Source organism: Polyodon spathula, chromosome 21, assembly GCF_017654505.1.
Source record: "Polyodon spathula isolate WHYD16114869_AA chromosome 21, ASM1765450v1, whole genome shotgun sequence".
In the NCBI taxonomy this organism is placed as follows: domain Eukaryota; kingdom Metazoa; phylum Chordata; class Actinopteri; order Acipenseriformes; family Polyodontidae; genus Polyodon; species Polyodon spathula.
This window is the reverse complement of record NC_054554.1, coordinates 7,870,050-7,883,444: the sequence shown is the minus strand read 5'-3', so window position 1 is coordinate 7,883,444 and position 13,395 is coordinate 7,870,050. Positions and strand designations below refer to the sequence as shown.

The 13,395-nt window shown below is 37.6% G+C and overlaps 1 protein-coding gene across 1 annotated transcript in view; it reads left to right on the top strand.

Annotated features, from left to right (window-relative positions):
- Window positions 1-13,395, top strand: part of LOC121296690 (polycystic kidney disease protein 1-like 2) — a 38,445-nt gene that overhangs the window by 10,840 nt on the left and 14,210 nt on the right. Inside the window, exons 9-21 of the mRNA XM_041222464.1 lie at window positions 500-597; window positions 1,292-1,400; window positions 1,734-1,845; window positions 3,491-3,534; window positions 3,982-4,110; window positions 4,856-4,993; window positions 5,232-5,390; window positions 5,840-5,964; window positions 6,285-6,402; window positions 7,513-7,644; window positions 8,355-8,580; window positions 8,934-9,124; window positions 12,134-12,364. Of these exons, the coding sequence (XP_041078398.1) occupies window positions 500-597; window positions 1,292-1,400; window positions 1,734-1,845; window positions 3,491-3,534; window positions 3,982-4,110; window positions 4,856-4,993; window positions 5,232-5,390; window positions 5,840-5,964; window positions 6,285-6,402; window positions 7,513-7,644; window positions 8,355-8,580; window positions 8,934-9,124; window positions 12,134-12,364 (1,812 nt within the window). The remainder of the gene's footprint in view (window positions 1-499; window positions 598-1,291; window positions 1,401-1,733; window positions 1,846-3,490; window positions 3,535-3,981; window positions 4,111-4,855; window positions 4,994-5,231; window positions 5,391-5,839; window positions 5,965-6,284; window positions 6,403-7,512; window positions 7,645-8,354; window positions 8,581-8,933; window positions 9,125-12,133; window positions 12,365-13,395) is intronic.

The following is a 13,395-nucleotide window of genomic DNA, read 5'->3' as shown; positions in this document are numbered from 1 at the left end:
GGTTGAGAGGCTGAATTACAGCTCGATTCCTTCTCTCTCTATCACAGGACCTAATTACAGAAATTCAGGCTGTATCTTGGGAACCTCTGGGTGATGTTAATCAACCAAAAATATGTGTTTGAACATACTTTCTTTAATTTCTTATTTACATCCTTTACAAAGGGATGTGTATGTTACTACAAGCAAGTTCTGGTTTAATCATCATGTCTCACAAACATGGTATAGGAAATTGTGTTGATTTTACTGTTTTATTTTAGTTTTTATAGATTTTATCACAGTAGAGATTACTATGTTCATGTCTAGTAACTATTATGTATTTATTTATTCATTATATCCCAGTGAGTGACCTACTTTACTGCTTCAGCAGTTCTTACTGTTAAGAGCTTTGCTATCATCTTGACTGTGAAAGTATATATATATGTTTGTGTGTGTGTGTGTGTGTGTGTGTGTGTGTGTGTGTGTGTGTGTGTGTGTGTTTAATGCTGTTGTTGTTATTTAGAGGAGCAAAGATGACCATGACAGACTCAGACGTGGTGGTTCTTACAGCAGGTGCAAAAGCCTCTATGGTGAAAACAAAGATGTGACGGTTCGCATAAGGTAAGAGCACTCTGGGGGGCTACTGTTAAGAACAATAAAATATCCCTCCCTAACACACCAGTGGAGGCTTTTTTATCCTGTATACTGTACACCTACATGTGCGGTTGGGGTTACACCTTGACTTGGAGCAAATTTTTCTCCTAATTTTCTTGTTAATTGCAGTCCAGCTATTACATAAAGTTGCATGCTGGCTATAACGGCCACTACAACCAATAATTAAGGGTTCACCTTTAATTCTCCAAGATCCTCACCACTCCCATGTGGACCCTGGCTGTGTAGAGGCTTTGAAGCTATAATGGTTTTTGTCCAGCAGATGGCCATTTCTAATATGGAATTCACGTTTAATGTGCTAAATGCCTTGCAAGTCAGTAGGAATGGTAAAGAGGAGTGATTTCTGTGTATGTTTGTCTGTCTTATCCCATATCTATAAAGGGTTGTATTCTGTAAAGACCAGGCCTGTTTTGTGCTATTTCACACCTAATCTACTCTTAAATCAAACGGTAAAACAAAATAGTACAGGCCCTCAACTTGTAGTAGAAAAGGTTAAAAAAAAAAAAAAAAAAAAAAAAAAAAAAAAACTCACTTAAAATTCACAAAGCGCTGATAGAACACAATTTTTTACATGTGATTGAATGTCACAGTTGAACTTGTACAGTAGATTGAATCTGCCACTAACTGAGTCTGTTTCTTCCAGTTGTCTAAATTGTAGTCTTTATAACTTGTATCAGCCGGTCATTTTACAGGCCTCCTGTGGAGGCTACTGTAACAAGATTGACTGGTATTACGTCGACCATGATGATGAGGTACGTGGAAGCCTTTTTATTTCTTAGTGCATTCTCCTGGTTTAATCAAGGCAGTGAACTGGTGAAGATGTGAAAGAGTTGGCTCCTCACTCACGATGAGCCATCATCCTTGCATTGTCAAGGCTTTGCATAGAAGCAATATTAAAATCAGGTTGCTTCAAGTGTAGTGATGCTGAAAGGAGCCAGAGGGAGACATCAAATTACTATATACAGAATATGAGTCTCAGCAGAAGTTAGCTTCTATCTCTAGACTACTCTTCTGTTGCCTGCACAATTTACTGCTGGTAAACAATGTTCACGACTACATCTAAAACAATGTCTTTATTTCCTCAGGAACTCAATGATTGTCAAGAAAGTATGATGGCCAAAAATGGGTCAAATTATTTCCTTGCAGGAGGAGCATGCATAAAACCATTTGAACAGCAATGTACAGTGAGGGCAATCGGTGGGATACATTTATTTTTATATAATGATGTCTTTATTTAAATATTTATATCTAGTATTTTGCAGCATGTTTAATTACATAGTCATCCCTGCTAAGGGGACCGTTTAAAAAGTACAACAGGTGTACTAAGCAATCACATGCTATTTTTAGCCAGTAAAATTGGATATATATTTTTTCAATTAATTTTAATAACAGGTATTTTAAGTCCCTTCCCATCCGTTTAATAATTGTGTTGAAGCTTGGTTAGGATAACATTAATTAAACGCTAATTTTAAGATCTAAACACCACAGCCCTGTAACTTCATATTATTCTGCTGGTGGTTCCCCCGGGTGATTTATTGAACCCCAATAAGCTCAATGACAAACATTACTCTAAAGAAAAATGTAGGATCCAGGTGGACACCAAGCAAAATGTAATTGAACTATTATTAAACTAGTCCTTAGATGGCTTTTGGGATCGTAATGTACAGTCATCTTGCTAATATTAGGTTTACAGCTTCATATAATTCAAGGTAAACTCACAATTGCTTCCCCTCAGTGTTAATTCTTTAAATACCAAAATATAAGTAAATTACCAATATTACTTCTGAAGAGGTCTATATGTATGTAAAGTAGTATATTCGGTAGCAATATAGAACCTCTATAGGCAACATATCCTTATTTTTTAAAATCTTTTTCTTTTTTTGTAGAATCCTGGCATTTTGATGATTGCATTTCTGTAGAATTCTGTGCAGAACATATTTCTATAATATTCTATAAATATCTGTAGGATTTTTTTGTAAGAAATGGATCTTTCCAAATTACTATAAATGTACATTTATAAGGGATTATATACAATAACATGGGAATTATACTGTATGATTACTTAACACAGTTCCCTAACATACCAGTGGAAAAATATATGCTACATAGCAATGAAACTGGGCTGGTAGCAACAGTAGATCACAGGTAAGTGGAAGGTATGGTCAACACACTGCTGTGTGTGATGTGTTAATTTGCAATGAAGCAATTTCTGAGAATTTGCTGCATACCTCTGAAGGTAATGACAGCCCAAGGATGCAAGCTATTGTGTAAACAAACTGCGGCCAATTTGAACACCTGCTTGGATGCAAGGAGACAAATATACCATCTCTTCGCCTGTGAACAGCTCTATAGCATTTATCCATAAACTGTCAGTTGACTTTTAAATACAATATTATATTGCTGCTCTCTTTAAATTTCAATAGTATTCCCCTTAGTAGCATGCAACTTACTTGGGTAAGGCTCCCCTGTCAAACTTTGGCGGATTACTATTTTTACTATGCTTACCATGGTGTACCAAAGTAGACTTAGAAGGTTAGCTTTCATGGATTGATTTGTAGAGGTCTCCATTTACTGAACAGTTCAAACTAATGTGTTGTGAACAGGGGCTGGTATGACCCAGTCATGTGCAGAATGATGAAAAGCGTGTCCATGCTTTGACAAGTCATCTAGACCCAGTTTGGGTATACTTTTTTTTTTTTAATACACACACTTCATAGGTGTCAAGTTCGAGTGGGGCATTAGAACAGTAACAGTATATTTAGACAGCTTGATAACTGATTGAAGATGTTAATTAATCCTTCTGCCCAGAGTGTGACGATGCCTGCTGTCCTTGTCTTCACAGGTGTGTCAGGCTTGAAATATGGATATTTTGATTACACCTTCAAGGTATGCAATCTAACGGATAGCATACATTGTATTGGAGATTTTTGAGAGTAAATGATTTGTAACCTTTTTAATCTGTTGTATAATGTATTCAAACATATTGGCATACTTTAATGTATATTGTTTCCATGCTTGTTCCAATCACTTGTTATACTGTATAACTTTAAATACATTACGGTACTGTATATTATGTGTATATAAGGGGTAAGGAAGATTGTTATTTTAATTTTTTCTTTTTAATTTTTTTTAATTTCCGAAGTTGAGGTTGGGGACTCAATTACTGACCTTTTTCTGTTTTAAAATGTAATTATTTCTCCACATTATTACAAATATTTGAAACCCACTTGACACCATTGAACTGGTGGTCCCATATTCACAAAGCTTAAATTTAAAAAAAGTTTGACTCGAAACTATATAAGAAAACTCATGATATATTTTTTTTATGGTTAGATGGGACAAGTCGTCAGTTCTTATGACCATGGTCTGCGAGATACTCTGGACGGTCGTCCCCTGTGGTCAGTCCAGGACGCGCGTCAAGTGACACTGGGCTTATATTGGAGGCAAAATTTAAACCTGACGGTAACAATGACTCCCCTGCCACGGCCCAGGTACCAAATGGGAACTGCATGTGCATGTGTGTGTGTGTGTGTGTGTGTGTGTGTGTGTGTGTGTGTGTGTGTGTGTGTGTGTGTGTGTGTGTGTGTGTGTATGTGTGTGTATGAGGGGATTTATAGTGTCTGTTTTTGTTATTTGTGAGACCCTTCTGAAGTTCTGAAAAAAAAAAAGGCACAGATAATTAGAATTTTTCATTTTTCCAGAAAGATGTGGTGAAAAAGGGTGGTGCTTTTAATAACATTTCTGCAACCAGAATTATATATTAAATAAATAAAAGGGCAATAATGAAGTTTAAATTCAGCCTAATTAATTTTACTGCAACTTGCTGCCTTAAAGCATACGTTGAGCGATACCTGTTTCAGGAGCTCCAGAGAACTTTTGGGGTTGAATATACTGCAAGATAAGGGTCCGAAAATTAACAATAGGGACCAGTCATAACTTCACAACACTCAATCAGAATTCTAATGTGCTCTATAAGAAACTAAGTCATGCATACAAATGTTTCAGCCAATGCCTTCCCTGATGTGCTCTGAATAAGGCACTAGCCAAACCTTTTGTCTACCTGACTTAATTTTTTCCTTAGAATAATAGCCACCCTATCCAGGAGAAGCAAGAGTACAGTATGTAGCTGTTATGTTTTATGTGGTATAGTCTGAATTCAGACACAGACTCAATGAACGTGACCAACATGGTGTAACTGTCTGCCCAGATGCGAGAGCAGATACTGCTCATGATGTCAGCTGCTTTCCAGGAGAGCTCTTTGGACACGATGCAGGCTGCAGTGCAGAGAGCCAGCGTCCTGAAAAGCCTGGTCCAGAGGAGCGACGAGGTGACACCTTCTGCACAGGTACTGGGAGAGCTTGAGGGACTGGGAAACAGTGGTGGAAAGCTGGGATGAAAAGGAATCACAACATATTTTAACAGAAAAACTGAAATTCATCAAAACTGAAGCACACTCAATATTTGGAAATACAGAAATAAACTGACATTTAGAGAATAGGTTGTCTTTCTTAGTATTTCTTGGAGCAGTTTAAAATCTATTTTATCATTTTGTTTCTGACATTCTCACGCTTGGTTTCTTCAAGCTGCAAGCTAGCTCCTTCCTGTACAATCTCAGCAAATCACTGCTCTCCCTGAAACTGATGGACAGCGGAAAGCCTGGGGAGATGACTGATTTTGCCGTGAGTGTTGTCACGGCTGCCAGCTGTATCCTAGAGGCGTCTGGGGAAAGTTTGGTCACTCAGGTAAGTGAAGACCAGTGTAGAAACTCATAGCTGACAGTGAGACACAGGGTGGGGACTGATCCACTGGGACACCATACCAGTTAACTATCCCGAAATGCCACAGACCATAGCAAAGGAACATGTTCTGATAAAGAAGCACATTACTATTGATATGGTGCCCTGGTATTACAATGGATTACTAGTGTGTGATAATTCATCCCATTCTGATGCCATTGGTATGTCAAAATATGAAGATATAACCACTTTGAAAACATTCTATCAGTGGTAGTTTCATTACAGTGTAGCATCCCTTGTGCTACCAAGACCCCTCAGTAAAGAACCATTGCCATTGTAATTTAATATCACTGTAATTGCATTTGTACGTGGATGGAGGGGAAATAGTTTGCAATGTTAATCTTCCAGTAAGGCAGTAAGCAGTGAGTCCTGATTCTGTTTCTCTTTTCCCACAGAACCAGACATCACATCTCTTGATCAGCACTCTGGGTAACGTGAAAAGCGCCCTACTGTCTAGAAAGCAACCTGACCAGGAGCCCTTCATCCTGACCTCAGAAAAGATCAGCCTTTATGCCAATAGGTAAATATAGAGCCTCAATGCCAGTAGATGTTATAGAATAGGGCTTTATTCAGAACAATAGCCACGAATCATATGTTCTTTTATTTGTACATTAAGTGAACCCTTTCTTTACCTTATAAATATATATTAAAAAATCCTATTGCACTTTTAATTTTAATAACCCTGTCAGACAAATAGCCCTGTGGTCAATTCATGGAAACCCTGGTTTCTTAATTTTAGATTTAAACACTGCAGTTTCCCCTCTTTTGTATTAGTTCTGTCTGTTTTCTGTGCACCTAATGGGGCTATAATATCCTGAGCTGTTTCTTTTTGGATTGCAGGCTGTCTCTGAGTAGTTTGAGTGGCAGGACTATCACCACCAGCAATACCAGCAAAGCTAGCTTCACCTTGCCGGAAATTGCCTCCAGCTTCTCAGAAGATAAGACTGTTGACGTGCAGGTGCGTGATGAGGGGTCCAGGATTCAGGCTGATTTTGTCTGTGTTTATTCAAACATTATTTACACTCAGGGCAACATAACCAAGAACCACTTGGAATACTAAAACACCATAAAATAGTAAGGAAATTAAGAATAATTATAAATGACATCTGAAGATATTTAATGAATAACTATTTTAGGTGTGTCAGTATTAGCAAATGGACAAAAAATATGTAAATCAGAAAACTTATCAGTAACATAAGCAGAACACAGAATATAATACAATGGATTTGTAACAAATATTACACAGTGATCCAGTTACAGCATACTGTATAGTAGTGGTGGGTATATAATGATACAGCAATGGATTACCAGTGTATGTTGGCATAGTATTCAAAAATAAGGAAGTGGTGTCAATGTGGTATCATTCTACCAATGGCAGCCTGTGACAGGGTAGCCGGGTGGTGACGTCACACCAGAGGCAGGAAGAGACAGAGGCAGTACTGCAGTTGCAAAACAAATGTGCCATGTACTGTTTATTTAAATAACAAAGATAAATTAAATATTTAAACAGAAAACACTGCTCACAGAGCCAAATAAAAAATGTGAACAAAAACAAATCTCGAAAACAAAAACACCAAACGCAAGTCAGGCTGGGCAGTTTGCTTTCACTGTTCCTCCTTTCCAACACCCACCCGGAGTGCAGAGAGCTGCAGGTTTTTATGCAGGTGACCATCTCCCGATTAGCAACAAATGAATCACTTTGGGAGATGGCCACCTTCTGCACAAGGTTTTTTAATGTAGATGGGGCTTCCCATCCACGCTGCAAAACAATAACAAAATATACAGCTACGCTGTCCTATATACAAACAAATCATAAAACACAAATACAAAATAACACAAATGAGACACAGGGGAGGAGAGGGAGACCCTGTTCTAAAAATAAATAAACAAATAAATGTACAGGGCTTCTTGCTTAATAGTGCCCTTTAGCACCGAACCCTGCAATGCTATTGAAAAGCATTTGGTAAGTGAGCTACTAAGATTGTGAAGTTTGGAGTGAGTTATGTGTTTGTGTGTGTATTTCTAAAGAGCAGGTTACATTATTTGTTCTTCTCTCTTTGGTCCTTAGATGATAAGTTTTAGTCAAAACCCATTTTCATGGGGCAGGGGGAAGGCTGTAGAGAAGACAGTGGGGGAACTTTCACTCTCCAGAGAGAATGGATCTACCATACCGGTCAGCAACCTCACCGAGGATATTGAGGTGGGTGACTGATTGCTTAAAATACTGGCGATCACTGCCATGGTATGTGTAGGAAATAGCTATCCCCATTGCTGTATCCTATAACTGGCCAGTCTCTGTAAGGGATAGCTAACCCTGTTTCAGTACCACATCGCTGGCCTGTTTCTGTAAGGGATAGCTAACCCTGTTGCAGTACCACATCGCTGGCCATTCTCTATAAGGAATAGCTAACCGCAGCATAGTAAATCATCACTACTAAGGCTTTGTTATAAGCCTACAGTGGTGTTTCACTGAAACATCATGAAACTTAAGTTGGATGTCAACCATATGGTACAACCAGCCTTAACAGCACAATTCTCCAGGATATATAGTTGGCGGTTCATGTCTTGCTTATAGCAAATCACAAAAAAATCTTTGCTTTGCTCTGATTTGCTTTTAAACATGAGACCCCCTTGGTCCTTTTTGGATAATTGTTTCTGATAAGACGGGTCATAACACTACTAAACTGTTGCAGTACTTCCTCCCACTGAGTAGAAAGGAAGAGTAAATTGAAAGTTACTATAGTAAGTGGCTGTCTGCATAATTAGATTCAACTCCAAACAGATACCTCTAAAAGGTGGGTGATTTATTAAAGTATTTTTTTTATATAAAATATATACAGAAATTTCAAACCTTGGGGATAGTTAACCTCAGTGCAGTTTCTTATCGGTGTCTTTCTATTTTGTATTCAGATCTACCTTCCCAGACCATCCGCTGACCCAGTGAATAGTACAGTTCTGGTTTTGGGGAATTTCAGCACTGTGATGGTGAATGTGACAGCTGGGAACCCCTCCCTAGTGCTGAAGCTTGATCTGGCTCTAGAGGTCCCACTGCAGCTCTACCTGGGCTTCCAGTACCACCCCAATGAGACCAACTTTGATGCAGAAACACAGCTACCTGATAAACGCTACTCTGGAGGTAAGAATCTTGGATCTTTGATAAATCAGTCAAGTACATTTCTGTTCAGCAAAGCTTTTTGCAATATAAGATTCCACTGAAACCAATGTGCATTGCTATAGTGTTTACTGGAGAAAGTAAAGAAGCTAATTTTATTTGTGACCTGAGCTTTTAACCAAGGACTTCCAAGGAGAATGGCATAAAACACTAGTGAACCAATGCTTCACCACCTAGCCCCTTCTATTTCTGAAGTTGTTTTTGCAGCCATGGCTAGAGAATCACCAGTGTAATCTGTGTAATAGAAAAATGCATTGTGTGTTTTGTTTGCGTATTACACTGGAATGACGGTTCGTTCCTCTGGTGTGTGTGTGTAGGGGATCGGTACACCTGGGTTCTGAACCCTGACGATCTGAGCTCAGGGGTCGGTGTTTATTACATCCTGCTGAGGCCTTCCCGGAACACAGGACCTACCTCAACCAACACAACCATGTCCGTCACCTCCTTCGCAGTCAGCTGTGTGTACTGGGACGAGCTGAGCAGCAACTGGAGCACTCAGGGCTGCCGGGTAAGCAGAAGGGCATCTTGTTCTTTTATCTCAAGTCTCTAAACACACGGTCAACTTACGAATGAAAGCAAAGCGTAAGATGATGTAAATTTGCAAAATCAAATGGAAAGGTCTTGTAAGAGAACACATTATTTTGCTCTTTAATTGTGCCTTCCCTTCCTTTTGCCTTACAAGTTCTCTAAAATGTATGAACTGATCACTAAAATAATTGTGTCCTACAAGAGGAAATACAGGCATTTAAAGGAGTGGTAACTAAGGCTTTATGCATTTATTAAAATGTATTCTAATGTATTAGAATTAGTTAGTGCTGGGACAAACATGGAATTTACATGTTCGGGTATTCGTTCATTTTCAAAATGTTATCAAGGCCATTTTATTTAACAGTGTATTAAAGTTGAAAAAATATCCCAGAAGTAAGAAAGGCCTTACTTTATCCTTGTGAATTAACTACAAAACAAATAATTTTAAATCTTGTGTGTATTTCGTATAAAAAGCGGCCAAGTTGTCATAAAGTAATAACATTCGTTTTTAACTTGAATAAACACTTCAAATAAAATAAACGTAAAAAAGTGGGCGTTGTACAGTGAAAAAAATGTACTCGCTGTTTTATTTGTATTTCTTTGTATTCCACTTAACAAAAACTAGGATTACATCGTAAAAGAAAATTAAAACATTGATCACTATATGAGTAATTTCTTTTGTAAGTATGACCTGTATAATATTATAGACAGATGACTTGCCTCTTTATATATATATATATATATATATATATATATATATATATATATATATATATATATATATATATATATATATATATATATATATATATATATATACACACACACACACACACACACACACACACCTGGCTGTGTAAAAGTCTTAGACATGTTGTATTTTTCTACTCTGATGCATTATGAACATCAACAATTTACGCAAAGCCTCCACTAGTGTTTTCTACTGTTTTAACAACCTTTATCTAAGGCATAATCAGCAAGTACAGAGAAACATCATGTGTAATTGACAAGCCTTGGACTGGAAGTGCCAAAAAGCTGTCTTACAAATGAGCAATACTTGAAGATAATGTACTTAAGGAATAGATAGAATACAAGCATTGAATTGACAACAGAACTGGCAAGTGTCATTGTCCTTCCATCAACAGTCCAAAGCACCTTTGACCATTGTTCCATAGTTCAATTTCTATGTTATTTTGCATATTTTAGCCTTTTAGTCTTGTTCTCCTTTCTTAACGGAGGTATTCTTATTGCAACGCATGCTTTAAGTCCTGATTTCATGAGTGACCTTCATACTGTTGATCTGGAAGATATGACTTTGCAATGCACAGATTTAGTTTAAATTAGATTACATTTATAACATTTAAAATGCTTTATATTAATTATGTATATTCACATTACCCGGTTTTTCAGTGTCAGATGCATTAATCCAATGTTGTATATGACATTTTTTTTTACCCCTAAAAAATACTACTAAAAATAATTGCACAATTGTAATTTTGCAATCCTGGTCCCTCCTGGTTTTTGTTCCAACTGTAGCCTAAATTACTTAATTGGACCAAGTAATTTATTATTAAAAGCTTAATTGGTCCAATTAATTCATTTAGGGTACAGTTGGAACAAAAACCAGGAGGGTGAGCGGCCCTCCAAGACCAAGATTGCCCTGCTCTCTAGCGTAATAAAAAAAAAAAAAAAATCTTTCAATTTAAAATCACAATCTAGCTTGGAATTAATTTTTCCAAAGAAAAGTTTTAATGACTTAGTGACAAATCATTTTTATTTTAATTCTAAAAGCTAAAGTCAGCAGAGTGCAAAACATAAATCCAAGATTGCCACCAGATTGTAACTGTAGTCGAATTTGGTACATAAAAAAAAGCATTTTTAAATGTTTTAAAACCTTTTATTTAGATTTAAATTTCTGATATGTTTAAGTTAAGTAAAAACTATTAATAATAACCAATTTGGGGTTTTGTTTGTTGAAATCTAAAAAAACATTTGCCCACCCTACTTATAGTTCAAGTGTTCTCTACAATGGAGGTTAGCCACCATTAATACATATGTATTACTTGTCATGGCACACATGCATGAACATGTGAAGTGAACTGAATGAGTAAAAGCGAAATAGGCAAGTGTATGTTAATGAACTATAATAATAAAGTAAAAGACAAACTAATGTTAATAAAACTAAAGCAAAACAACACAGTCAGAAAGCTTAAATCGCTCTGTGCTATTAAATTAGCTGGCGGGTGTGTTTCGGGCTGTCACAGTGGCAGAGGCAAAAATAACAGGCTTAGGGTTAACGTAACGTTAATCTGTCAAACTAAATTAACACAGTACCACATTACAAAATGCAACAGCAATATACAAGACATGCACATTATTTAACAGAATGGTGAAGCAACTCACCAGAACGGGAAACATCAAATTGCTCTGTGACTTGTGTCTGATTCAGGTTTTTAGCAAGAGATACAGAGGTGCATTTTGCCATTTGTTTACATACCATTTTTTAGCAATGAGGTGCACTCGTAGAAATCATATTACAAAACAATTCAATGATATGATGCTGGTTCAGGAAAGATTTAATAAACCAATCGGTGTCCCTCAAGACACTCTCGCAATGACAAGTCGTTTTTTTACAAAACAGTTCTGTATCTTGTGAACGAGTCGCTAGCGGAGCCAAGAATCTGTTCTTTTAAGCGAAGTTCCTGTTCCTTTAGCCGGAGCATTTACAATGGGAACAATTAGTTTCACCACAAGAGTGTTCCCTTAGCAGGTGTTCCTATACGAGGATACTACTGTACATCAGTGATAAGGTACACATTGTAAGTTTGATTGAGTTTTTTGGGAATCACACACAATCCATCCTGTCCCATCAGTTTGAAAGGAACAAAACAATGAAGCATGTCAGAATTAGAAGCTGGTTTGTCCCAGCTGAATCCCCAAAAAACCTATAATTTCCCCTAATCCCTCTTTCTCCCTCCCACCCTCTCAGGTCGGTCCCCTCACAACTTACAACGTGACGCAGTGTCTATGCAATCACCTAACTAGTTTCGGGAGCTCGTTCTTCGTCATGCCAAATACGGTCGATGTCTCACGCACCGCAGAGCTCTTTGCCACCTTCTCCAGCAACCCTGTGGTGGTGTGTACTGTGGCTTCCCTCATTGGCGTGTACATCCTGGTCATAATCTGGGCACGAAGGAAGGACATCCAGGACGCTGACAAGGTATCACAGTCTGCATCTTGAGCTTCATCAAGTGAATCCTTAGAAACAGAGTTCTAGTTATATAGTATCAATGTTAGTAATACATGTTTGACTGTAAATATATTTGATCATAGTCCCAGCCCACACAGATTAATTGTGAGTCACCACTGAAATTATGGGATAGATTGCTCATTATGGGATTGTTCATGGAAACTAGTGAGCAAGGTATGTGAGTGGGGAGAAATGGACCATAAATGTACTAGTCCCCCCCCCCATGTGTTCTGTATTTAGCCATAAGTCAATCATATTTTATGGAGATTAGTGTACATTTCTCTAGATCCTGAAGAGGACCAGGAGAGAAGCACTTGAAATAGAAATACAAACAACACAGATACATACAGTGGCTCTCAAAAGTCACCCGTCCCCCCCTTGGACTTTTCCACATTTTATTGTGTTACAACATGGAATCAAAATGGATTTAATTAGGAGTTTTTGCCACTGATCAGCACAAAAAAAGTCCATAATGTCAAAGTGAAAAATAAAATCTACAGATTATTCTAAATTAACTACAAATATAAAACAGAAAATAATTGATTGCATAAGTATTCACCCCCTTTGCTATGACACACCTAAATAAGCTCTGGTGCAACCAATTGTCTTTAGAAGTCACATAATTAGTTGAATGGAGCCCACATGTGTGCAATTAAGGTGTTTCACATGATTTCAGGTTAAATACACCTGTCTCTGGGAGGTCCCACAGTTGGTTAGTACATTTCCTAACAAAAGCTACATCATGAAGACAAAGGAACATTCAAAGCAAATCCGGAATAAAGTTCTTCAGAAGCCCCAATCAGGGGTAGGATATAAGAACAATTCCAATGCATTGAATATCCCCCGTAGCACAGTAAAGTCCATTATTAAGAAATTGAGAGAATATGGCACAATTGTGAATCTGTCTAGAACAGGCCATCCTCAAAAACAGAGTATCCGGGCGAGAAGGGCACTAGTCAGGGAGGCCACCAAGAGGCCTATAGCAACTCTAAAGGAGTTAC